Source organism: Chenopodium quinoa, unplaced genomic scaffold, assembly GCF_001683475.1.
Source record: "Chenopodium quinoa cultivar QQ74 unplaced genomic scaffold, ASM168347v1, whole genome shotgun sequence".
NCBI lineage: Eukaryota > Viridiplantae > Streptophyta > Magnoliopsida > Caryophyllales > Amaranthaceae > Chenopodium > Chenopodium quinoa.
This window is the reverse complement of record NW_018745323.1, coordinates 524,843-552,661: the sequence shown is the minus strand read 5'-3', so window position 1 is coordinate 552,661 and position 27,819 is coordinate 524,843. Positions and strand designations below refer to the sequence as shown.

The window sequence follows — 27,819 nt, the reverse complement described above, 5'->3', positions numbered from 1 at the left end:
TGTTGGGGGCAAATTTCAATAAAAATAGGGAGTCTTAGCTTCTTCTTTTGCATGGGACCATAAAGAAAATTACATATATACTCATCAATAGCTTTTCTTGAAGAAGTCTCATTACTCAACGAGGGTAATTGCATTGTAATGCCGACTATGCCATCATCCAAGGGAGACCAATCTGTGCGGCTTAGTCAGTGGTGGATCCAAGATTTTCGAACTTATGAGTCACCATCAATAATTGATCACTTGTTTCAATCCAAAAATTATATAAAAAAATTATATTTCACCAAAATGATTTCAATCCAAAAATCGGATATAAAAATACATACTATAAAACGATTACATTAAACTAACTTTATGATTTTTTACTTAAAAACAAGAATTATAAAAAAAAAAGTTAGATAACTTAAGAGACCAGTTATTAATATAACTGGTCTCTTTAATGAAATATGAATAATTCAATGGCTGACAAAAACAGACCTGTTGGGGGTGGCATTAGTAGCAACAAAGAGACCACCTATCTGATATTTTAATAGGAGGTCTCTTTGATATTTAAAAAACTGAGGCTAATTTGCAACAAAGAGACCTCCTATCTATAATAGGCAGTCTCTTAGATTTTTTTTTTTTGGCGAGTCACGTGATTCACTGTGCACCTTAATAGATCCGCCCATGGGCTTAGTTCAACTTGATGATTTGGGTAAGAATTTGCCATTATTTTGTTCAGTAGTGCAGCATCACGGCTACTTGAATCAGACGTGCGTGACAATGGATTGTAATATGAATTATACAAAACGAACTGTAAAAATAGAAACAAAAACAAGGGTCTAATCTGATTTACTAAATTGGACTAATTGGAGATGAACTGAACTGAATTGAAATTAAGCTAAAGAAAAAAGACCCTAAGTGTTTGTTGCTCATGTTTTCATTGTAAAGATTATTGCGAATACAAGAAAATAATTGACAAGTTTGAACGAGTCCTCAATGAGAAAATAGGTAATATATGACTACACTTTTACAACAGATTTTAGATTATCCAATTTTACTTAGAATAACAGACTATCATAAACTCCTTTTTTTAACCAAGAAACTGAACAATAATATTAAAATAGAACAAGGTTCGCAGATAGTGAGGAGCCATTATAAGGCCCAGGAAGCTCAGCAGCATCAGGTTGTGGAGTTGCCATTCATTATCCTAAACTACTAAAGATATATGCAATTATCTCTCTTAAGTCTTAACATATGTTTTTACTCGTCTCACATTATATATCTCATTATATTACATATCTCATCATATTACATGTATCTTAACTTATATATAATATGCAAGTCTTCTACCTTGTCTAAATAAACACGAACAATTCTTGTTCAAAAACATGTTATATGAGATGTATTACATATAAATATTATAAAAATAATCGCGCATGATAAAATCAAAGCTTCTAATCAAGATTGAAATTATTTACCTAAAAAACACCAACATTGGAATTTAAGAAAAATAAAAGGAAGAAACAAAAGATTGTGATGAGTAATGTTAAGTATAGAGTACCAACCTCATGCTCACCAAGCCTTAATTTCTTCTGACAAGCCATTAAAAACGTTATAAGGTTATATTTTTGCGCCATATTTTCTCAAACACTCCAAAGGTAAATGAAAGCTTTGAAGTTCTTTGATCAATATGAAATACATTTAATCTTGTAACGAAGGAGTTAATATATATATTAGAATAGTAGTTCAAATCATCGTAGGATTATTAGGAATTAGTATCCTAATCACACTGTTCTACGTTGATAAGATAATTTTATTTTATTTTTTTAAATATAAGGGCTTGTTCTCATTGATTGAACTCAGCTGAACTGAACTTAACTGAGCTGAATATTTTATAAGAGACGGAAATTAGGAGCTGAACTGAACTGAACTAACTGAGCTGAGCTGAACTGAACTAAACTGAGCTGAACTGAACTAAACTGAGCTGAACTGTACTGAATTTCAACGTATGAGAACATGCCCTAAGTATAATCATTTACTCTATATTTTGTTTTGTAATTTTTTAAGGCTTCAAACTTCTGTAAAACTTTAGGAAACTTTTAATACTCTTACATAAATTTATCCTAATCATTGCAATAAAAAAAAAAAGAAAAAAAGAAAAATAAAGATAAATTTACTCTCTATTATTATTGGAAATAGATTTTTTTAGGGTTTTATCATATGATTTGATATCTACTCGTATAAGATAGAGGCATGGAGAACAATTATCACCAATGAGTTAATAATTTATGTAAAAATAAAATAAAATAAAATAAATTAATAATCACTATGGGAAACTCACTTTGCGACTTTAAAGTCATGAATGAAGGGGCTAAACTTGTAAAAAAGGCCGACTTATTAAAGTGAGTTAAAAATCAAACATAAATTATCTTCTGGATTAATTGATTTCAAAACATAAACTAGCTAACTCTACAATATCCTGAAACAAAATAAGTTAAAACACTCTTTTATTCAGTGACGTTTTTAGAATTAATTCTCATCTTGTCGTACCAAAAAACCAAAAAAAAAAAAAAAAACCTTGCTAACTACGGAGTAGTAACTACTCGTATACAATTTCCTGAAATAAAATAAGTCAAAAGACTTTATTGTTCAGTGATGGAGTGTCCAAAAAACATTCGTGCTCCTCTGCTCCTCTCCAATTCCTAATTTCTTATGATCGACAAAATTACTCTCAACTCTAAACTTCAAGTCTATTCTCTCTCACCTTCGACCTTCATCCTCCATTAATGGAGTCCATCATCTCCAGATAACGTATCTCCTAATTCTCAGAATTTCAGATTAATCCACCAAAAATCTTTAGGGCGTAAAATGACAGGAAATAGTAGAAAAAATGCTCGAAATCGACCTAAATCTTCCATCAATGTTGATGAAGATCATCATCCGATCAACACCGATAAGAAATCAAAGCTTAGGAGAGAGAAAATCAAGCCTCGCAGCTTTTCCAAATTCCAATTATTGCTCGGATTCTTCGCAGTTTTCGTCTTCGCATTTTCGACGTATTTTATTTACTCTTTTGTCGTGAATTCTACTGATTATGGAAGTCGGAAACCTAGGGTTATCACTCCATTTCCTGCTCCTAAACTCATGGATCTTCCTCAGGTTAGTTTCATTCAAATGGAAGATGATATTCAATGGAAAATGTTAGTTAAATTATACATTAATTACTCCATTCGACTTGTGATTTTGTCGTGCATTCATACATTAATGCGTAATGTATCGTATGCTTGGATGCAATTATGCGTTTAATTTTTCTAAGTTTATGTTTATTATCAATTGCAATTTGAGGATATGAATTTGTTTTGTTGATTGTAGTTTCAAGGCGAACACAAGGAAAGTTTGTATTGGGGAACTTATCGGCCTCATGTTTATCTTGGCATTCGAGCAAGGTAAGTTAGTATGATTTGTACTCTTTGTTTAGTAATCCGCCAATACTATCGACTATCTGCTAATTGCCTAACAGAACCAATGTATTATATTATACGAACAAAAGTGTGTCAATACTCAATAGCTTGTACGGAGTAGTGTATACTTCATGTTAATGGAATAGTATGTGGATTTACATTCTCAACGCAATTTTAGTTTAGTTTTGTCGAACATTTGAATTTGTAGATATGCCTTATATTTTGAAATGCAATGAATACTTGCGAATTATAACTATACGAGTAGTATTTATTTAGATGATGGATTATTGTTCATATGATTATCAATAGTCATACTTGAGATGGATAAATTGATTAGGTTTCAAAGGACTATATTGTTAGGTTGAACGTTGAAGAAGTTTTCATCAACTTATCAATGAAATCTCGTGATTCTTGGCTTAGTAGTTACTAGCTAGGAAAAACTTTGGTTTATTAGATACTAGTTCAAATGGCTCATTCCCTGTTTTATGCTTATTTTTGTTTTTTTTTTTTGGTATGTGTTTCAGCTAGGACTGCTTTTCCTTTCTGTTGGATTGGTCATTTGACGTATTATTGAAATTTTACTTGAATGTTAAGTTTTGATTTTGCATGTGAAAATGTGAGTGATAATAACTGGTTGTAAATGGCAGGACTCCGCAGTCACTGATTGCGGGATTAATGTGGATTGGTGTCAAGGATGGACAGTATGTCATGCGGCATGTCTGCCAAGATTCCGATAACCTTAACACTTATGGTTGGACTCATCACAATGGGCGAGATTATGGAAGGCAGCTGATAGTTGATCAGGGGCTGACCTTGGAGACCAGTTTCTTAAAATTGAGAGAAAAAGGCAGTGGTTATGGAGGGGATTGGGCTGTTCGAATTGATTTGCAGAGCAAGAAGTAAATGTTCTCATCTGGTTATGGCTGCTTGCTTAAGAAGTATGCTAATTTAGCTTTGCTATTAAATTATGTTGGATTGGTTTGCAAAATTGAGTTGAAATAGCTAAATGATCTGACCCAGATAAATTTTTATCTACTCAATTTGTATGAATCTATTGATGGTAAGCTGGCAACCAATTATTTAGGTTTAAACTTTAAAGACCTGATCCAATGTGTAGTTGATGTAAAAAAAAAATAAAAAATCTAGACTAGAAAATTCGGCAAATGTGTTTCTCTGCAGATCTTAATCTTATGGTTTTTTGGTAGCATATGTATTGTTTGAGAGGTGAGAAAAAATATTGATATAGCACAATGTTTCATTTGAGTTGAGGAAATGTCTGGGAAATTCAGAAAGATACTGATTTCTTTCATCCTAACACGGATAGGGAATAATCCCCTGTCTACGCCTTCCCGAGTTCTTGTCCTGTAGTTATTGATTGAATCCTTTGATACTTGACAAACTTATTTTTATACTTTTTACGTCTTTTTAGTCTTTACAGTTTCAGTATTTACTTTATTTGCAAGTGTAGTTTGTGAATCATTTAATTCTTTGCCAGTTCCTTTTGTAAGTATGTTCTGTAAATGACTTTATAACATGGGTTGCCTACTGTAAAGAATTTAATTTCTTTGCATCTAATCCATGACTTGTATTATTCACATTCATATTTGGGACACAGGTCAGGCTCAGATGAGGACAGTTGGGGAACTGGTCATTTTTTCTTCTATATGGCTGATGAAGGTGGACATGCCATCAGCATGAGTAGAGATGTTTTGGACGTTCATGAAAGCTCATTACTGGCATCAGGATCACGAAGTGATGTTGGAGGCTGGCAGTTGCATCTAGAATCAGCTGTATGTTATCATATGGTTTAGACTATGTTTGGATATGCTAATTTTTTTATTTCCTTTTTGGTTTAGCCTGTTGTGACTTTATTTTATGCATGCATGATAGTTTCAATTCTGTATTGCTATAACTATTCCGTGCTTCACATGACTGGTCTTCTGATACTGTTTTGCTAAGAAAAGCAGGATATGGACCTTTTTCAATCTTCTTTATGCATTGGTTTGATGCTTTTGAAAACTATTTGGTTACTTAGCCATTTAAATATTTTCATCCTTCATGTGTTGCTTTCTAAATGATGTTTTCTCTCTCTACAAAAATTTGTTTCTGAAGTAGTGCTCATCTTTTGTCCTTATGTCAGGACAATCCGGAAATTCATTATTCTGGTTTCAAGACACCACACATACACAACCTGTCTGATCTTGTCCTAGTAACTCTGGCACATCAGGTATGTAATAGGCTTTTCATTGCTCCAAATTATGAATGTGGTGAAATTTACTTAATCACAGTGGTAGAGTGAATGTTAAGGTATGAAATAAGTACTGTACATGGTTTGTGTTTAGTTAGATGCTGCCTTTAGCTATAAGCTACTTTGTATAGAACTTAGTTTGCTGCTTCTGTGGTCAAGGGATGGTATCCTTCAGATTTGTAGCATGTAGGTCTAAGAACTCTATTTTAGCACATTGCGAACCTTAAGCACCCACTGAAACACTGAGAATATCACTTTGCTTGGGCCTTTGATGGTACTGCTTTAGCATCCTCATTTCTTCCCTCAGATGACAAGGAAACAATTATTTCATGAAGAGTCAAAGATCTAACATTGTTTCTCACTTGCTCTTATCCGAAGAAAAGATGACTGTTGCTTTTTCCTTTATCTTGTAGATCAGAAGCTTTGGCTATATGCAGCTTCCCGACAATCCCGGTCAATCTCCTAATATTCTCGTGTTTCAGGTGATTTTATGGATTGTGTTTATGTAATATTTTCTGGGAAGGAATATGTCGATTATTTACTGTGCTGTGATATAGATTGTTCTGTCAGAAAAAATTGCCTGGTTTTTATTTACTTTAATTTATTTTATTTTTGCAGATTTCTGCAATGGTTCCTTTCAAAGCAGACTTTGCTTTTGTGTCAGGAACTGACATGAAAAATTCACGGATAGATGAACGCATTAGTAGCCTTACAGGTATTTTCTTTATAATATACTACCTCCGTTACTTATTATTTGCAACGATTTGACATAAAGTAGAGAGGAAAAATGTCTAATCGTTGCAAATAATATGTAACGGGGGTAGTATATTTTTATTGCTTCCATTTTATGCCAACTATTGAATGCTACCACCTACTGGTCACACCATTTTCCTTCGAAGTATATTGTGAAATGTGAATTTGTGAGTTTTGGTATCTGTATTTAGTATCATAGAAGAAATTATGCATGTTGGATTCTTATTTTACTATATCAAAAGGAAGGTTCTATCTGGTAGCATGATCACTCCATATTACCTATAGGTTTGATATATAACTTTTGTCTAACTTTGCCACTTATTTGTTATAATCCTTCCTCAAATAAGTGTTGTATTGTTTTTGAGTTTTGAGCTAAGGAGGAACAGTATAATGGCTAAAGCCATTCTTATATGATAAATATTGGAAAGATAAATTTCACTGTGTTTGAAAAATGTTGTGCGAAGAACACAATTAATTCATTTATTGATGACAAGGATTATAGAGAAAAGTGGCTAAAGGTTTGAATTCAGTCTTTTTTAATGACATTTTATTGAAATTGTAGAATGACAGTAATGTTGTTGAAATATAATTCCTAAGAATTCTAACCAATATCTACTTTTGATACTGAAGGCTTATTCAACACTACTTTTGAAATTAAAGAATCTTGTTGAGATTTATTTTTTCTTTAAACAATACTTTCCATAAGATTTGCAAAAGAAATGAAATTAAAATGGTATCTAGGGCCCCTTTCTTTCTTTCTTTCTTTCTTTTTTTTTTCTTTTCTTTTTTTTTTTTTTTTTTTTTGCAGAATGTGGTGTCAAATTAACAAATATAAATAAAAATCACTTCATTTTTTTTCATGACTTCAAAAGTTCCAATTAATATGTGTTGGTTAAATGTTTGAGGTTTATAAAAATTGGACGAGTGTTGGATTGACTGCTATGAGAGATGTGTATTCTACTTATGATATTATTCTTACAAAGTTGCTTATATAATCTGGGCAAGTACTGAGCATAAAAGATATGAATTTTCAGGAGAAAACTTGACCAAACAACTAGTGAAAAAGAAGAATGAATATGACGATAAATTTCAAAGATGCTTCGATTTGACTGAGAAGGTATCGTCACAGTAATTTCTTCTCCTCTTATTCACTATTTTGAAGTTGAGTTTTTTCAATGTATCCTATTATACTTGTCTGCAATATTGCTTGAGCTTTGCATTACATCTCCTCTAGCTTGATACAGCTATGCTTATACTCCCTCAGTTTCTAAATATTTGCTCCATTTCTCCATGGAATTAATAAAATATGATTTATGTTGGGTCCACTGTTGAGAGAAATGAATTATGTATTGTAAAAGCTTTCCAAATAAGGAAATGGAACAAGTATTTAAAAACGGCTGAAAATTGGAAGTGGAGCAAGTATTTAACAACGAGGGAGTAGTTTCATAAGAGATACATACTTCTCTCTAGAAATATAGACCTGAATACTGAGCTTTGATCTTGATTGAGCCTTGTATACTTTTGGACAGATGATGATCAATCTAATGTTGATCCTTGTTCATGAAATTGAGGAGGATTATCACTCAGAGTTTGTTCAGATCTGATACAGAATTCTAGATACAATATCAGTAAAAAATAACATATTGGTTTTACATGAGATGACAGAATTAGGGGTAAAAAAATAACATATTGGTTCTACAAGAGATGACAGAATTAGGGGTAAAAAAATAACATATTGGTTTTTCAAGTGATGACAGAATTAGGGATGCATAAATGAAAGCACTTCCCTAATTTGAAAACTTTCTGACATTTTAAATATATCTCTCTCCCCCTTTGGTCCCATACTACAACAATTTAAATTATTTCTCTTCCCTCGTGATCTCCAATCTTACATTCCTCACTAGTTAAATTTTCCCACAAACCTCACTACTATGATATTTTAGCGCCTCCCCCCCCCCCCAATATACTTCTTAAAATCTGCGTGAAGTAGTATGTCACAAAAAAAAAAAAAAAAAAAAGAAAAGAAATGAAGGGATTAATAGAAATACCAAGCACAGTCATCAGGGTTAAAATAGAGTTGGCTATTTGGAAAACACATTTTATGTATGTTATAAGATAGCTACTTAGGATTCTCATACCTTAATATGTATTAAGAACATTGGTTAAAACTATGATATTCTTGAATTCAAATCTAATGTTATACAAACTGAAACTTGAAGTCTAGCCACTTTTAGGCTAATATCTTTTTCAAATGTCTGATCTGAAATGCAAGTAAAACAAAAAATCTGAATCGGAAGTGTGAAAGGTGAACGATAAACTCAGGGATTACATCTCCAAATCTCTATGATTTCAAATGCTAATTTTTGAAGTAATGTAAATATACTAGGAAGAACTCCAAAAGTGGTGATATGCAATGGCAGGTTGAATCCATGTTTTGCTCTCAATTAATAACATAAAAAATTTCTAAAGTCTGTTTCCGTTTGTCCAGGTTGATTCAGAAGCTATTGTTGTTGGTAAAGCCACAATTGCAAATTTGATCGGTGGGATTGGTTACTTTTACGGGCAATCAAAAATTTCTGTGCCTAAGAATACTGATGTAAGTTAGCTGTCAACACTGTACCTTTGCTTATGATACGTTTGTTCTTTAAATGTTAAGGATTAGGCAAAAATTCTAGTTCTGAATGTCTTGGTTTAGAGATCATGCTATTAAGAGGCAGTTGAATTCTACATGTGTCACTACTGGGGACAATGATCATGTTACAATTCCATTCATATTCAATTTGTTAGAGATAAGGAATATATGCATCTAAGGATGTGCTTTAAGTCTTTAATGCTTGTTGGAATACCTTGGATCATGTCATCATGTACTTTACTATTGCTGTTATGCTTTGGATATTTTGAAGTTTCCATGTTCATTCCATGTTCTTAGTGAGAACAAAGAACACGTGTGTGTAGAGAAAGTGTTTTTGTGGTTTAATTTTGTATTGCTGTGCATATTGCTTATATTTACCATTTCATTTATTTGAGTAAAATAGGATTAAAGTAAACTGTTTCCGTTTTCCTGCCAGAAATGTTTAACTGAAATTTACATACTCAACAGTGTTGGGACTTGGGAGTCACAGTAGATGAGGTGGACAATATTAATGAGATAAATGGGTGTTCAGTTCTTGGTTATATGCACTATAAAGACACAATACATAAATTGTCAGCTCTCTAAATCCTATTTCCTCTTGACAGATGAAAGAGGTAGATCTCGTACAATGTGAAACTGAGGCATGCAGTATATCAGATTAATTATTAAATGACCACTAACTACACAAATTGACAACTCGGAGCAGTATTCACTTTGATATTGGGAGTATGATTCTGTGTGTGTGAAATAACCAGAACCTGTATATTGGCTATGAGCAAGCTCATGATGTCGGTGATAGGTGAAAAAGACGACATATATTACCATCATAGAGATCAGGTTTAGTAAAAGAAATTTTGTCAACAACTGTCATTTAAATGATCACTTTTGAAAACAACTACTATTTAAATTTTATTTTTGAAAAAACTATTACAAAAACACAAAAAATTTGAGTAACACTATTACATTTAGATTTTCAAGTAAAAATCTCTGTTTTGGGGGCCTATTTTATCAAGTTCCCCTCCAAAAAACCCAAATTAAATGACAACATTGCTTTAGATTAACCCTAAGTTAGGTAATATCACTTTTGTTGCGCCACAATCAATATTTTGACCATGAACACGGCTTAATTTTAAGATTCAATTGAGAAATCAAATCAACTAAAATACGAAATTAAAGACGGTTTACCTATAATTGTGTTCGTTTATCGAAATCCCTTGTTTAATCTACCACAGTTGAATGAAATTTCATATAATAGGCTCCCTTAACCGGAGATTTTTGTCGAAAGATAGTGCTACTAAAAGTTTTTGTGACTTTGTAGTAGTTTTTTCAAAAAAAAATTATTTAAATGGTAGTTGTTCTCAAAAGTGGTCATTTAAAGGGTAGTTGTTGGCAAAATTTACTTTACTAAAAGACTAGTTGCAACAAGCAAACAATTTTTCATGTATTTCTTTGTGAATTTATACATGAATCCTTGTGAGGTTGGGGAGATTTGAATGCAAATAACCTTTTTCTTTACCAGTTAAAGTCTATTGAAAAGATTGTTTCCGAAAGACGTGGAGGGGGGATCTCCTCGTCAATTTATCCCTAACATTAAAGATTATGTCGAAACCATGAGTCTCCAGATAAGTCAAAAGAGAACCAATTAAAGGCCTTCATCTTTAAACAAACATCACATATCTATTTCACAAGGATATATATAAGATTCCACCTCAATAACGTACTCCATACCCACAAATTTAACTGTCTTATAGTTGCTAAATTTTTTAATAAGCTTGAATCTTAAGCTTGTTAATGATTCACCACTTTCGCCTTTAGTAGTCAATAATGGTTGTTAATGTCTTATAGTCGGTTTCGTTATTCATGTATTAGCTTGATTATAATTTTTACTAACATGATAAAAACATGTTTTATATGTTGTTAGATATGTATTAATATAAATTTTCATAATATAATTTTTAAAGGAAAGAAATATATGCAGCCTTAAGGGCTGCATATAAGAAGCTAAAATTGGAAAGAATTGACAATAAATTCCCAACTTAATACTAAAAAAAGAAGTATATTAAATGCTTATGGGCTGCATATAGCATTACCCATTTTAAAAATAGTTTTCATTAATATTTAATTATTTAAAGCAAAGTCAAATTAGTGCATTGGCATGTGTGCAAAGTTGATTGATATTTTGGGACAAAGGGAGTAATTTGATTAAAGTTCATTACATGACTTTTCTTGGTTCTCAATATGGCTTGGCTAGTTCCTTAAAACTTTGTGTATTGTTTATCATTGAATGTGCTTATCATTATAGCCATTCTCCTCTGTCCCGATTATGTGGTTTCTGAATGCTTACATACAGTGCTTACAGGCAAAAATGCTATCAGTGTAAGTCATCTTTTCTTGGGTCATGCCAATTTTTTCCAATGTAGTCATGCATACCATCTTTGTTCTTGCAGATAAAGGGTGATGGTTATTTGTTGTACTGGCCAGCAGAGCTCTACACAGCTGTTCCTAGTCGTGGTGTCTTCCCACGGGGATTCTTGTGGGATGAAGGTTTTCATCAGTTACTGATTTGGTAAGATACATGCTCTGCCTTTTGGGTCTCTACGAATTCAAAGTTTTATCCGATTGTCGCTGTGAATTATGTGACAGTGCTACTGTATTTGTTGATTGATCTGTGTATTATAATAGGCGTTGGGATGTCCGCATTTGCTTGGATGTCATTGGCCACTGGTTAGATCTATTGAATATTGATGGTTGGATTCCTCGTGAAATGATTTTGGGCGCTGAAGCTTTAAGGTGACTGAAACATTTTGTTTAGCTACTGTCTTTATCGCTTTCATGAAATTTGTTATTCAACTTGGCCTTTTTCTGCAGCAAAGTACCTGAAGAATTTGTTCTCCAGCACCCAACAAATGGCAATCCCCCTACATTATTTCTGGCTTTACATGGTACTTTTCTCTGTTGAATCAGCTTATATTTTTAACTACTTAAATGGTTTTTGCTTGTCGTGGCCAGTTAATTTCACAACTTTGTTTGCTGAGTTGAAATGATTGGTCATGTAGCTGACCCTATCCTATTGATATTGAGGGTTTGACATTTTTGTTGATTTCTAAGCTGTTAGATGTTACTGCTATTATGGTGCCTATGAATATTGTAAGGTGTTTTGCGCTATGAAGATGTTATGCTGTTGTGACAATAAGATTAATAAAGCTAAATTTTAGGCTACAGATTTTATAGAGTATAATAGTCTAACTCCACAATTCACAAGTACATCACTAAAAAAACTTTGGTATAAGTTTGTACAAATGTAATCATGGATGAATCTTGGCAAGCATAATGCTTGAGTTTGTTATGAGGCTTATAACATTGACATCAATAAATCTAGTAGATCTTGGGATTTCATGTGATCCTTAAATCTCGTTGGCTAACGCTCCATTACCTAACTTTCTTCCAGCTTGAGTAATAGAATAAAAGAACAAAGAGGTTTTTTTTATTTGCATGTAACTAGCTTCCTAAAATCTAGATTCTTTGGCTCCCTCTTCTTGTTGCCCAGTGCAATGCATAACAGAATCTCAAGTAAAATGAAGTTTACTTTCCATCTTGCCTTTCTTCTGGCTTATTCTGTTGGATATTTGAATATGAGGCTTGGAATGGGTGGCCTGATCCATCACAGTCTGCCAAAGTTTTCCTCTTGCTTGTGTGCTCTTTTCATATGCACAATATTTATTCTGTAGACATCTAAGTTTAAGATGAATAGGATGAATCAGGACATACACAGTAAGTTTTTGGAGTTCTCTAACTGTGTTTTGCTAGAGTTGACTGGGGATTTTTCATGTGGTAATCATTTGCTGATGAATAATTGTTTTTGAACTTTCAATTATTTTTGAAATTCTATGAAAGACTATACTTTCCTCCGTTTTTTATTACTTGACCCGCTTTGACTTTTACACTATTCACCACCCCTCCTTTGACCGTCTTTTGTGAATAATATGTAAGGAAAAATATATTCATGTATGATCTTTTTGGATTCGTCGCAATAAGTACTATCATAATATATAACTTTTATAATTTTTACTTATGGAGAATTTAAGTTATTGATCGTTAAAATTTTACATTGGCAAGCGTGATAAAAGAAACAGGTCAAGTAAAAAAGAACAAAAGAACAGAGGAAGTATATAATATTCAAATGCTCAAAAAACTTTAAAAATATGTCATGGATTGCAGCCATGGTTTTGTAAGAAACAATAAAGGATGCTGTTAAGCTGCACTTGTGGTAGTTAATCAAAGTATCTGACTTAAGTTTCCTATTCATGCCTCCCACTTTCTGAATCTATATGACGCTTCTATCAGATCTGGTTTTTGGCATCAAGATGGGTAAATTCAGTGCAGCTGAAAGCAGTGAGATCTCTTCCTTTTTAGAGCATGCATATATTCGTCTTGATGCATGGTTTAAGTGGTTCAATGCATCACAATCAGGTACGCTTACTCCACCCCCCCCCCCCAAAAAAAAAAAAAAAAACTCCAAGGAGGGGAACTTGCTGGCATTTAAAAAGAAAACTGGATGTCTATGCTTATTCATGTGACTATGTGATTTGTTGCATTTCTTTGTGTAGATAGGTCATATATGTGTCATATGTATGTTGTGTTTGACATATAGGCCCTATTTACTTTACCTTATTTTGCAGAACTTAAATTATTTTTGCTGAACTTGTATTATTTTTACTGATTGTCTGGAATAATCCTTCTTTGAAGTTACCGATTTTTACTGAAAGTCAAAGTTAATAGGGATTGGAATGTCAATGATCAAATTGTTCTTGCCGGTAATCTTTACTGAAATTTGCTAAATGTTGCCATTCCAATTAACAAAACGTTATTGATTGGTTTGCATTTCACTGTCTTAGGAGTTTAGGAGCAATTGAAGATATTTTTCTTCTTGTATCATGGAGAAATTCAACTGAATTTATTTGATGCTTGTATGTTATCTGTCATATTCTTCAACTCGTTTACTTGATGCTTGTATGTTTTCTGTTTTTTTTTTTTTTTAGTGTGTGTGTGTGTGTGTGTGTGGATGTACTCCATCCTTTATGTGAGTATTGGGTCTCAATAGTGTTGATCTTGGGGGCTGAAGAATGATATTATAGAGGAAAATGTGTTTACATATGCCTTGATCATATGTTGAAATTAGGAACATCCGAACATGTTTATCATTAAAGCTAGTGTAAGGAAGGAACATTTGAAAATGACTCCCCATAGAAAATGACTCAAGAATTTTCCAAAGTTTACTATTTAATAATGTGTTCCTAATCAAGCTTACATGCCATGTGGTACTATTGTACAAGAGTTGCCTGAAGTGAAAAACTAAAATGTTAACCACTAAGCTATTCCCGTATTACATGTTTTCTTTTCAAAATTATATATAAATAAGGATTTGAATCATGGCATCACTGAGATAATTTGGGGCATTGCTCAGTCTCATAAACTATTTGGAGTATAAAAAAATCAGTTATTTGCAACATTTGCCATTTTCGGTTGCTATCTATTATGTGCAACATTTTTTTTCTTTCCACTTTTAGTAACTTTTTGCCAATTAAATGACCATATTACCCTTACTTAAACAACTTAGACGTCTAATTAAATCACTAACTTGATTTAACTCTTTACCTAATGAATCTGATTATTGTAATCATTTTCACCAAAAATCATTTTCATCAAAATCATTCATCTGCCTCACCATTCATCTCCATCAAAATAAATTCATCTCCCTCACCCTTCTTCAATTTCATCAGAATCATTCATCTCCCTCACCCTTCTTTATCTTCATCAGAATCATTCATCTCCCTCATCATTCAACTTCATCAAAATCACCCATCTTCTCTTGCAATTTGGGTTCGTGTGGTCGTTGGTTCAAATTCGTGGAATTGCGTTCGCCTAGTTCGCGGGTCTGAGTTCGTGGGGGTGGTTTTTAGGGGTTTCAGTTCTAATTCGTGGGGGTGGCTTGAGTTTCGTGGGGATGGGTTTCAGATCTGGTTTGTAGGGGTGGCGTGAGTTTCGTGGGGGTGGTTTTAGATCTGGTTTCATGTTGGTGGCTCAATTGGGAGTAAATTCAATTCGTGATGGTTTCGAATTAATTGAATTTCGTGGTGGTTTCTTGGGTCGTGGTGGTTATGGGTGTGTTCGTGGAGGTTTTCTGGGTTTTTATGTGTTCGTGGTGGTTTGCTGGGTTTGTGGGTGGTTTGTTGGGTTCGTGATTGGGTTTTGGTGTTTCTGGCTGGTTCGTGGTTGAGTTTCGGCGGTTTGGGTTCTGAGTGTCAGCGGTTCTGGTGGTTGTCGGTGGTGATCTGGTGGTTGTCGGTGATGGTTCTGGGTTTATGTGGTTATTATGGGTTTTTGTTTATTTTTTTTGTAGGTAGGATTAATAGTTAATCAAGTGCCCTTAGTTTTTAATTATCATCCATTAAAAGTTTTGCCTAGGAGTCCGTGCTACCCCCCTTTGTTGCAAATAACTGTTAACGGAGGTAATATATTCTTTTTCTCTCTCTTTTTTCCTTCTTGTGGATGCTCTTTGTTTATTGTGTAGTACGTATTATGTCTTTTATAAACATTCTCAATTTCTCATCCAATCTAACTTAAGCATTTCTACAGTTCTGCATGTTGTAATATATTTGCTCACTATTGCTGTCTTCATTTGCAGGAAAAGACCCAAATAGCTACTTTTGGCATGGTAGAGACAATATTACTGATCGTGAATTGAATCCAAAAGTATGACATGTAGTCACTGTTTACACTTTTACTAAATCCGCCTCTCTTTTATTCAAAGTTATATTTCCTCCGTTCTTTTTAAATTGCAACGCTGGGAGTCTCATTGGGGCCAATCAACCAATGTGTATTTTATACCTTTAGTATCTTTAATTGTATTGTAGGGAAAGTTTTAAAAGTTAAATACTTTTAAAATGTACTTACTCAGTTTTTTATTACTTGCACAACACACACATTTTTTGGTTTTTACAGTACTTGAGAAAAAGTGGGTCACCACATGATTTACCACACTTAAAATGAGGCTGATAGATTGTTAAGGATTATAATTAAGTGGGCCATGAGCTTTAATTAAGAGTAATAGTACAACTCTCACCCAAAAAAACCTTCCAATTGTAATATGTTGCAAGTGCTGTGACACTTTCCATTTTAGGGAAGTATAGTAAGTATTGAAAACCGGAGGAAGTATATATCTAGATAAATCTAATAAAATCCTACTTTATTATATTTTTCCTTATGTATAAATCACATAAGACGGTCAAAGGAGTGTTTTTGAATAGTGTGAAAACATTGCGATTGAAAAATAATAGAAAAAGTGATGTTTGGATTTTCCCTAAAGATATCTTGGATTAGTATCAGATTCTTGTTATTGCATGAGCTTCGCAAGTATATGTAGTTCCTAGCTAACCAGACCTTCTGACGGGCCTGTTTTACTGAGTTTCTAATAGGACTTTATTAATTTTAGCTTAACTTGTGACTGCCATTTCTACGTGTGAATTCTTCCTTTGTTTCCTATTTGTCGTTTGCATGGAGCATAACAAGTGTTTCTAATGGCTTTCCTATGCACATGGTTATCCTCAACCTGTCTTAGGCATGACAATGTGTGTGTGTGCGGTGCGTGCGTGTGACTTCTATGAATTTATGGTATACCTAATACCTTCCTCTTTGAAAAACTCTTATACTTGCATGAGTAATATTGAAAATAGGTTGAATTTTTAAAGGTTTTTATTTTTATTTTTGGGTAATGCTATACATAGCTCTTAGGGCTGCATATAAGCATTAAATACTCTTAAAAATTATATAAAATTAGGAATTCATGACAAAAACACGCGTAAATCAGTGTAATTAGTGTGTTGTCATGATTTTCTAAATTTAAACAATTTTCTAGAGTGTATTTAATGCTTATATGTAGCCCTAAGGGCTTTGTATAGCATTTTCCTTTATTTTTATTTTTTTGCGGTCAGCCAAGATTGTATTATGTTTTCGATTGTAGGGACATGCTGCTTTTTTTTTTGCTCATGCATATGGTTTTTTTTTTATTATTTATTTTTTTTATGTTAGTTGACCTCAAATCAGTTTGGAACTAAGGCTTTGTTGTTGTTGTATATTGTTTTTATTTTTTAAACCTTCTTACACAAATGCAGGTTAGGATGAAAAACCTGCTTCCAAGCTTTTTTGCTGTATATTTCATGTTGTAATATTATTACTTTGTGGAATTTTCAGACATTGTCATCCGGGTTGGATGATTATCCACGTGCTTCTCATCCCAACGAAGATGAACGCCACTTGGATCTCAGATGCTGGATGCTTCTTGCAGCAGATTGCTTACAGACCATTGTCAAAGTTACTGAAATGTCAAATGAATCGGGGAAGGTACAACGGTGTGAAATATTTTCAGGCTTTGGAATTTGTCTGTTAGATTAGTAAAACCTCATGAATGGATCACTGCAGGAGTATGGCTTCACTGTCAATCAGCTGTCAAATTTTGAAATTCTCAACAAGGTCTGTAAATTCTAATACATTCTGAAATTCTCTATTTTAGTGTAGCATGTCGTGATTGTCATCCTTTCTTATTTCTCGTGTAAGGGCCATGAGTATTTAGCATTACATTTTTTTGCTTCAGCTTGCTTTTGGAGAATTTTGTTATTCTGTATATACTTTGTGAAGTTTCTAGACATGTTCTATACAGATGCATCTTGATGAGGCTTTTGGAGCATATTTTGATTTTGGCAACCACACTGAAAAGGTATGCTTCTATTTTAAATGTTTTTTCAGCTACTTGTTTGTTGATAGCTTGTAACTGTGGTATATTTTCTTTTGTAGGTTCGATTACGTTCGCAATTGAAGATGAATGGAAATCATGCCAGACAAGAGATGGTCCGAGAAGTCCTTGAGGAACCAAAACTTCAATTTGTACCTCACCTTGGCTATGTCAGCCTTTTTCCGCTAATGGGAAAACTTATACCTCCTGTAAGTTGCAGGTTATCTTGATATATCATTTTGATGGTTTGAGGTGTTTATCAGTTATGAGAAAAGTGTACATGTTACATGTATTAACATCTGACCATGTTTAAAATGAAAATTTTGGTTGAATGAGAGTTTCTTACCCATCCGTCAAGTTGTCAACTATCAGGTACCTGACACATGTACTCCAAGGAAGAAGATTTTAGATAGGATTACCTCACTTAATTACCTCCAAATTGGATGGTTTAAGATGCTCACAGTTATTCTCATAATTTACTTCATAAATGCATTTCTCTGAAGTAGTTTTTTCCCCTACTGATAAGAGTAACAATTATGTTACAGGAGTCGTGGATTTTAGGGAAACAGCTCGATCTTATTTCAAATAGAAGCTTATTATGGACCAATTATGGGATTCGCTCCCTTTCCAAATCAAGGTGGTAATCCTTTCACATATGTTGACCGGTTTTCTTGATCTTTTGCTGTCAAATTCATGCACTTCTCACTCTGATACTTTTAGATTTTTTTTTTTTTATTATTTTTTTTTTTTTTGAAACAACAAAAATTCTGACTAAGCAACTTATTTGATTTGGTCCAGCTCCATATACATGAAATATAATACAGAGCATGACCCACCGTACTGGAGAGGGACAATTTGGATAAACATGAATTACATGATTCTCTCTTCTCTCCACCACTACTCTGAAGGTACTTGATTAAGATACAGAAATTTAAATTTTGAATATCTATATGCTTACATGAAGTTTAGTTTTTGGGTGTGACAATTGTATTTTATGGCTGTATCGATTCACAGCTGATGGGCCCTATAAATTGAGAGCTAAAACCATTTATTCTGACTTAAGAAGCAATCTTCTAAGGTACTAGTAATGTTTACCCATGTAATGCCAATATGCTCACTTGCTACATCTGAAGTAGTATGTAATCGTAATAATTTGTATTCAACGTGGCAGAAATATCATTCAAAACTATTACAAGACTGGCTATATATGGGAGCAGTATGATCAGAAGACAGGAAAGGGTAAAGGTGTCCGGCAATTTACAGGTTGGTCATCACTTGTGGTGCTAATAATGTCAGAAAGTTACAGCAGTAGTTGGGGAATGTCAAACTCATGATCAGCCAGAGATTCTGAAGAGGAAATATAATCAACTACAAAAATTTTGCAGCAGTTTACACCGTGCTTCATTTATGTTTACTGATAATATTTCGCTGCTAGTATTATTGTGTCATTGTGAAATTCAAAACTGTAGTGTAAACTTTTTAGATTTGGAAACAGGCATTGTGCTAACTGGACAATTGCGCATATCAATTTGCTATAGTAAGACTTATGAAGCACAGAATCTGGTTCTGGTTTTACTATTACTTTAGCTGGATTCTTCAGGATTGATCAGTGTGATGTTATTGCACTTTCGAGATTCAAAGCAAGCTGGATTCTTCTGGATTGATCATACATGTATAGAGAAAATAGCTCTCTAGTATGTACTATAATCACATTTTACTCACTACTACGATTATAACCCATTGTAATATTGATATAAAGTTACAATAATAAAAACTACTCCGTACATGTTACAATATCTGCAGTAAAAAAAAATGGTGCAAGCAAAGCCGTCCATCTCAAGAAGGCTCTTAATCAACTACCATCTTCAATCATTTCAGTATCTTCAGACATAATAATTTCCATATCCCGAATGTCTCGCTTCAATACATTACCAAGTCTTGCTATGGCATCAGTTTGCTGCTGTAAAACCTGCCAAATCAATAGTACCAATGAAGAAAAAAGAAAGAAGCTGGTGCATATGGTTTAGAAGCTAAACTGCAATGAAGACTGCGTGAGACGACAATGATATGAAACTTGTGATAACTTATATAAAAAATTAAAATTAAAAAGTAGGCAATTAATATGGAGAATCTCTTAATTTACTAGCGCATAAAATTAAGTTCTAAATTATCCAAAAACATATAATCGTACTAAGTTCACAAAACTGAAAATTAGTGCATCCGGTGAGCCTATGACAGATCTTAAGACTTAAAAGCAGTGAGCCACAAGACAATACCACCAAGCACAATGCCCCCCAGAAAATCGAGTTACTTATGGACAATAACCAGAAGTTGCACACACTTTGCGGAAGTGGAGTCTTGTAATAATATCATACAGAACCTAATGAAGCTGCTGTTATTTGTTGCTCTTGAGAAAAGACTACTCTTAACTTCTTTTTCTATTTGTTGCTGTTATTTATCACAAATAATACCCAAAAGTTACACATAATATGTAATGGAGGTAGTATTTTCTTTTCATAAAAGATAGGTTCTAGTCTTGAGAAAAGACTACTCTAACTTCTTTTTCTATTTTTCTAGAAGACTATTCTAACTTTTGGTGTACTTTTCTTATTAATCAAAATACAATACCACAGCACTAAAGGCATGCTTTTCTTAACACTAGTAAACCCTATGTTAGACATCAAATTTGAATCTTTGAAGCAAATAAGCTCTCTTAAAAAACCCTCAGGATTCTTAAGACTCAACAAATTTCAACCATTAAAGCAACACAAGCTAATTTCTTTCCAAGTAATAAATTCATCCTCCATGCAACAACAATAAAAAATTCACCCTTTATTTCCCTTCCACAGGAACATATTTTCCCTTACAATGTTTAACGAAGTAGATCTCCAACAAAGCTTAAGAATAAGTACCACAGAGAAACAAAAGAAGATACAGAGAGGTGATTAATAAACTCTTTCCGTAGCTATAGGTCAAGGACCAGAGGTTTTAAAGGCTCAAAAGTTTATGCTTCAAAATAGCACCAGAGTTTTCCCAAGGCCCCAAAGCTCTCTTTCGGGTTTCAGAAAATCTGTATCATCAGATTTTTGTATCCTCCTAGATCACCTCTTAAGATTAATCTCTTGGTATTTAGTACTAACAGTCACGATTATTTCATTTACTGATACGAAAATTATTGAGGGAATAAAATAAAAGCAAATTAGAATAGTCACTACATTAATTGATAGCCAAAAAAATGTGGCTAACACACTTAACAACAACAATTGAAATCATGCAAAAAATATCTATAAAGTAGCACCAAAGACCTAGTTTGGTTGACATAAAATTTCCAAAATGGAGAAATTGCAAATTCCTTGGGAATGTGGAATTCCCGCATAACATGGGAAGTTATTTACCTAGCCTCCCAATCATTCGTAATTACCATAAAATGTATTTTCGGATATGACAACCAACCAACCTTTACCAAACAAGCACCTCTTACCAATAATGGCCTACAAGCACCTTTCCAGCCTTCACCTTTAAGGCGAGATACCTCAAACCATATAACCCCCACAAAGCATCTTTATCCATATAACATTCTCCCAAACCACCTTCATAACCTTTGGTTTGTGATATCTAAACCCTCTGCATTTGCTTTGAGGTGTAGCCTTTGGTTAGAAGATAAAAATTCTAATCCCATTATCATCAACGAAAACCAAAAACTTCACCTCTTTCATCCAAGATGTCACCATCTAAAACCCAGTTACACCATAGAGATATTTGCTTTTGACATTCCCTTGACCATCTTAAAAAATATCTAAAAGCATGAAGTTCCTGAGAACCAAATTTCCAAACTTCAACTTGCCTTAATAGACCTATTTGGTATCCTTGAATTTCAAATGTAAACCCACCAAACTCATATTAAATATATTCCATAATAGAACATTCAAGAAATTCTTGTAATCAAACACTTAAGTAGGGGTAAGCCTTCAGATTGAAGATCTTAGATCAACCAAAAGCTCTCTTTTGTGGCATATAATCTTGTCATTGCTTGCCAATAACCCCTAAACTTATCAGGAAAAAAAAACAATCACCAACAACGCGAAAGCCTTAGAGCATTCTAAGGATCTCCAGCTGAAAATAAAACTTAAGACCAAAATACCTCACAATTTATTCTCCCAGACCATCCAAAATCTTCTACTTCCCCAGGACAGCCTATAACACTCAACAAAGAAGAGCTACAACACAATCTGAAGTGTGGCTTTTATTTTGGCCGATTAGAGTGGTGAGTTGGTGATCTCCAGTGCCAACATCAAGCAAATGCATCTAATTAGCATCCACCTTGAAGACAAGGTGGAAGTTTGGGCAGCCAGTAATGTAATGAACCGACCTAAGGGGGGCATTATAGGTAGTGCATAATAAGTTGTTACGACTAGCTACAGCAGAAAATTAGATATAGGTCATTCAGATGAATGTGGATGAGAGTTCTCTTTGAATTTTCGTTTGTATTTTGGGAGAGTGCAAGCCTCTCGAATGCTTGTGTGTATCAGTCACTTGTTGACATTACCAGTTTATCAATCATAATCACCATCATTTCACATTAAATCAACATAACTAAAACTGTCAAGTCAAGCCAGTTCATAACAAAATCACACAGCAGTCACTTTGCTCTTGTGTGTATATTTGATATAGTATTCAGAAATAGGTCATCCTATAAGGAGCAATTGTTCCATAGATCAAATATTCAAACCACTCATGCATAACATAAACTCCAGAAAAATAAGAGATCCTTTAATGCTAACCTCCTGCATGTCGGTGAGACTTTGCTCGTGAATTTTAGTTGAACCTGGAAGGTATACAGAGATACTACCACCATTGGAATTCACCTGAACACGAGATACTGTAAGCAGGTTTTGTACTCGCCTTGAAAGTTCTGCCCCAGATCCTTTGAGCTGCAGTTGAAAGTTATCAGGAAAAAGCCACCTCAAAACTTTAATAATCTTCAGGGATGTGGGGGATGAGAGGGGAGTAAGCCCACATACCTGTCTAACTATAGCAGCCAACTTCTCAGCCAATTCAACTTCCCCTTTCAATAGGGGCATACGACAACCTTTTCCCTCAAGAGCCTCCACAATTCTCATTACCTAATAAAGCATATGAGCAAACAACAGTATCAGCATTTAGGATTATTGCATTTTACAGATGGTTGCTGGTTAATATTGCATATGAGCAAACAAAAGTGGCAGATAAGTGGAGCCTGGACATAAGTTTCTTTGACTGAATTGTACATAACATCTTATTTAGCCAAAAAGAATAGACTATAAAAATAAACCAAATTAATCAGAAACTTTTCTGAGCTATAAGCATACATGGCAGCAGAAGCCTCATTCTCCCCACCATCTCCCAAAATAACCAATAAAAATCATAAGTCCCACCCTTAATAAACGTCTTTGAAGACCTTGCTCTTTCTGCTTCAATCTCTCAATACGTGGTAGAGTGTCAGCTTGGAAATGCCTTTGAAGCTGCATAATGTAGAATGACATTACCAAAAAAAAAAATGTCAACTATTTTACAACTAATGATCATACAAAAATGAACACAAGCTAACAGATAAACAGTACCGTCTTCACATTGCCTTGAGTCATCCGCAATCTCTCTGCATCTGCAACAATAACTTCATCTTGAAGCTGCAGCAATATGGACCAGAACAATCAATTGAAGATGTCTTAATAAAATATCCGATTGCAGCATGGGGCGGATCATAGTTCCTAAACCTCCTTTGAAACATATAGGAGGCATGGATATCCCCCTTGACGTGCAAAAACAAAGGTCATACTTGTATATCCAATGACAGCTAATGATAACATACCAACATCAAACCCACATCCATCACCATGCTCTAGCCAAAAAGGCATCAAGATTGCAGGATAGGCAGAACACTCATAGAACAACAAATATTTGCAACACTGCAAATGCATCCAATTTCACTGATTTTTGTAAACGTTTAACACAATTTACATTATAACCTCAAATGAGTGGAAGTCCAAACTTCCACAACACGTAAATAGATGCTTCACATGTTCTTTTCCCTTCCCAAACCACCTAAGCAAAATGTCTGTATTTAGTCTCCTTTCTAAGAAATCTTACAGGCAAACATAGCTACAGCCAAAGTGGTGGGATGCAAATTAGTTGAGTAAAAATGGATTCTACTCATGAGTAAATCAAAATAGTGCAAGAGCACAATCAATCAGGAACAGCTAGATTTGGACAATCTATGTTGACTAACGAATGCAAGTCCTTTTTCACTCCCTTTTTCATTTCAAGAAAGTCATACATATTTACAGTGTGTTTGGATAACATTAGAGGAAGGAAAAGAAGGGGAGGGAGGAGAAGAGGAGGGGAGGGAAAGGGAGGGGAGAGAAGAATGGTGAGTTTTCCTTCCAAATCTCTCCATTGTTGGAGGGATCATTTTCCTATAATTTAATCTCTTCATTTCTGTCCCCTCCAATTCCCTCACTTCATCATTTGTTATCCAAATCAAAAATATCACATCTCTCCATTTACCTCCCCTTCTTTTCCTTCCATTTCCTTCTATCCAAACACACCATTAGAGACTTCTGAGGATTATTTTTATGAGTCAAATAAGAAGAGTACAAATGCAGGTCCACAGCAGAAAAAAAACTCTAGATAACATTTTAAGGTACGCAAATTCAACTCAATAAACAGAAAGCTAAGGACCTGCCATAGCCAAGATACAGTATGAAATTGTTATCAACTAATCAAGATGAACTAATCATGAGAGGGGGGTGGGGGGGGGGGGGGGGAAGGAGTTTATACCTTGATAAAATTCCAGTTTTTCAAGATCTCATAGTCCAAGGCATTCAGCAATAATTTGTGAATTTTGGAATGAAATGTTCAGATAAACAACAGATGCCTATTTAAGAACAGTTTCTTAAAATCAACTGAACATAACAAAATGACCACATGTAGAAGTTACTAACACCACCTGATCAAATATTAGCCTAGTCAGGGCCACATGCCTAACACTCACTTTTCCATTTCTTTCCGATTAAAGCGTATATATAACTAAATAAGGTGCTCATAGGAGATGCAAATGCCTTGGCCTTGCACTTCACGAGACATTGTTAGATATTTTTAAGATTTCACCAAAAATTCTCTACAAAAAAAACAGCCATGGCATATTGTTAGATTTGTCTTATAATGTAGTTTAAAAATGACAATGTTTCTATTATTTTTCTAATAAATAATTAGAGATATAAATTGTTAAGATGAAGACGGTGAAAAATGAAATCGACATTATATTACAAACTAGAGGGAGTATAAGAGTTATGTTGTTTTGAATACAATATATATCCAGAATTGATTTTGGAGGTTTTTTGGCACTTTAAGTGCACTGTGAAAGGCGCATGCTTTGGCCTTGCATTTCACGCCTTCGAAAACTAAGGATGGAGTTGTATCACCCATGGAACTTTGCTTGATAAATTACACATAAATTCATTATCAAACAATCTAACCAACGGATTTTACGCAAGAATGTATTTATAATCGACAAGACAAGACTGATCTTCTTGAAGTATAAAAAAATAAAATAAAAAATAAAAAACACATAGAATGACTACCTTCAAACGATTTGATAGATCTTTGAAGCCTTTTACAAGCTGAGGCCATAAGCGCTCCCGATTCGTACTATCCATGCCCTCAAGTTTCCCCATAGCCTCAGCCCACATTATCTGCCACAACCAAATCAATACAATTTTACAAACTTGCAGCTACATTTTGTGCTTCAATAGAAAACATACACCGAAAGAAAAAATATATAGCTCATCATAATATACCACATAGCATATTAAAAAAAACTTACATCTGATACACCAGATGGCTTAACTCTGAATTGTGGATCCGTCACACTGAATAACAAATGCTGAAACATCAACAAAAACATTTATTGCTACGTCAAAACCAATAGATTAATTTATAAAATAAATGCATTTTTTCTCTATAAGGAGACTAAGCAGGACACTAAACAATAGATTAATTTATAAGTATATCAGTAACAGAGTTACTGTATAATTTTTTTTATATATACATAGTTCCACCTTCACACGCACAGATTTCTCGCATCTATTCCGGACATCCATCAATACAACCGAAAAGATCTTCGTCGGAACATAAACACCAATAAGTTGTACATGTATATACATATGACTAATTCAATTTTCAGACAACTTAAGCTCACACTGGTAGTTTACAAAACATCAGTCTGATGCCTAAAAATATGACAATATTTCGTTTCTAGGTTATAATAAAGGAATCACAAACTTGAAGGACAATTCTATGAATCAAAATTGAAGAATTCCATAACGCTAATTTTAAGAGTGATTTTTGGCGGGAAACAAACCTTAAACGCGTATTTAGAATTTCCAGGCTCATCCTTGTATGCATCGACAATAGTCTAAATCATCAAAAACAATCGAGAATTAAACACACAAATAGTCAATCAAACACAAAATCAAAATGTAAGCGAATTAAAGATAATCGACAAATTAGGGTTTCAAAACAAAATGCGGCAAATTCCTACAAAGTAATTCGAACCTGAATGTCGCGCTCGGCGAGGGAGAAAGGTAAAGGAGCAACAGGAGCCATTTGAGTGGTGAGCTGCTGAGCACCAGAAAGAGCAAACGGCGTCGTTTGCTGCGGTTGTTGTTGTTGTTGTTGAGGAGTCTGAAATGGCGTCGAACTGAACCCGAATCCGGTATTCTGCTGCGAAAACGGCGTCGTTTGTTGCTGCTGTTGAGTATTCTGACCGAAAGGAGAGGGAGTATTGAAGAGAGAAGATCCGAGAAAAGGCGAAGACGGAGTTCCGAAACCCGGCGTCGAAGGAGTCGCACCGAATGCTGGCGTCGACGGAGTTCCGAAAGCTGGAGACGATGATGGAGTTCCGAAGGCCGGCGTTGATGACGGCGTTCCGAAGGCCGGTGTTGACGACGGCGTGCCGAATGCCGGAGTTGACGATGGTGTGCCGAAGGCGGAGGAAGTTGCTCCGAACATTTTTGCGGAGGAGAGAGAAAGAGAGAGAGAGAGAGTGTAAAAAATGTAAATTGATTGAGGTTTTTGAGGGAAAAGGGTTTTTCTTTTGTTTCCTTTGGTTTTGGATTTTGGAGGGTTTTTTTGAGTTTTGATTATAAACTTTGTGAATGTCATAGTATGTTAAATTCAATTCAATTCAGTTCAATTCAATTTAATTTAATTCAGTTTAGTTCAACTCTAATAAGTTCAGTTCAATTTAATTTTTAATTTCCTTCTATTATAAAAATATATGCAGTTCAGTTCAGCTCCATAAAAATATATACAGCTCAGTCTTTAGTGAGTAGTGGATGAATTTATTGAAAATGAAAATATATGTAGTATTTGTTTTTAATATCTTGTTTATAAAGTATAGAGTATATTTATACGGAGTATAATGGTTTTTCATTAACCAACAACAAGTGATTAAATTAATTAGTAAAACAATTGTTTTGTACAGAGTATTAATTATCAGTTTTGAATTTGAGCCTTAAAACGACGTATTACTGTACACAAATTGTTGAATCTTAATATTGTGGTCCGAAACCCGTTTTCTTAAAACGCAACAATATTTGTTGCGAGAATTTTCATTTTAGTTGCAGCTTAATACGAATTGAATATGTATTGTCTATAGCGTGCTATTACCAATTTACCAAGTAATGTATTCTACAAATATAGTCACCGACTCACTAGTTCATTTACATATTAGGGGAGTTTACTTGTAGAGTTATAATTGCATCATTAGTAAGACTCAGGCTTGTAATTTCAAGTTGCTGCTAAATGAGGGCTTGGTTGATTATTTTTTATGGACACATAACACACACATAACATAAGGCTGATCAAATGCTCAAAGTCAAATCCAGCCTCTTTCCCTTTTCTATAATGCACACATACC

At 34.1% G+C, this 27,819-nt stretch overlaps 2 protein-coding genes across 2 annotated transcripts; one reads left to right on the top strand and one right to left on the bottom strand.

The window, feature by feature from the left end:
• The first annotated feature begins 2,847 nt into the window (after positions 1-2,847).
• LOC110712428 (mannosyl-oligosaccharide glucosidase GCS1-like) lies at positions 2,848-19,528 on the top strand. Its single transcript, XM_021890891.1, has 22 exons — positions 2,848-3,138; positions 3,352-3,425; positions 4,088-4,339; positions 5,056-5,230; positions 5,581-5,667; positions 6,102-6,170; positions 6,307-6,403; positions 7,476-7,558; positions 8,930-9,037; positions 11,521-11,639; positions 11,756-11,863; positions 11,942-12,015; positions 13,418-13,543; positions 15,759-15,826; positions 17,324-17,473; positions 17,552-17,602; positions 17,790-17,846; positions 17,924-18,070; positions 18,407-18,498; positions 18,660-18,769; positions 18,876-18,939; positions 19,033-19,528. Exons 1-22 carry the CDS (start codon positions 2,848-2,850, stop codon positions 19,193-19,195), a joined length of 2,565 nt encoding a protein of 854 aa, XP_021746583.1. The 3' UTR covers positions 19,196-19,528.
• LOC110712429 (nuclear pore complex protein NUP54-like) lies at positions 19,497-27,076 on the bottom strand. Its single transcript, XM_021890892.1, has 9 exons — positions 26,454-27,076; positions 26,260-26,313; positions 25,723-25,782; positions 25,481-25,591; positions 23,462-23,527; positions 23,276-23,362; positions 22,883-22,984; positions 22,643-22,792; positions 19,497-19,830 (listed from the first exon to the last, which is right to left on the bottom strand). Exons 1-9 carry the CDS (start codon positions 27,060-27,062, stop codon positions 19,714-19,716), a joined length of 1,356 nt encoding a protein of 451 aa, XP_021746584.1. The 5' UTR covers positions 27,063-27,076; the 3' UTR covers positions 19,497-19,713.
• Between the last annotated feature and the right edge of the window lie 743 nt (positions 27,077-27,819).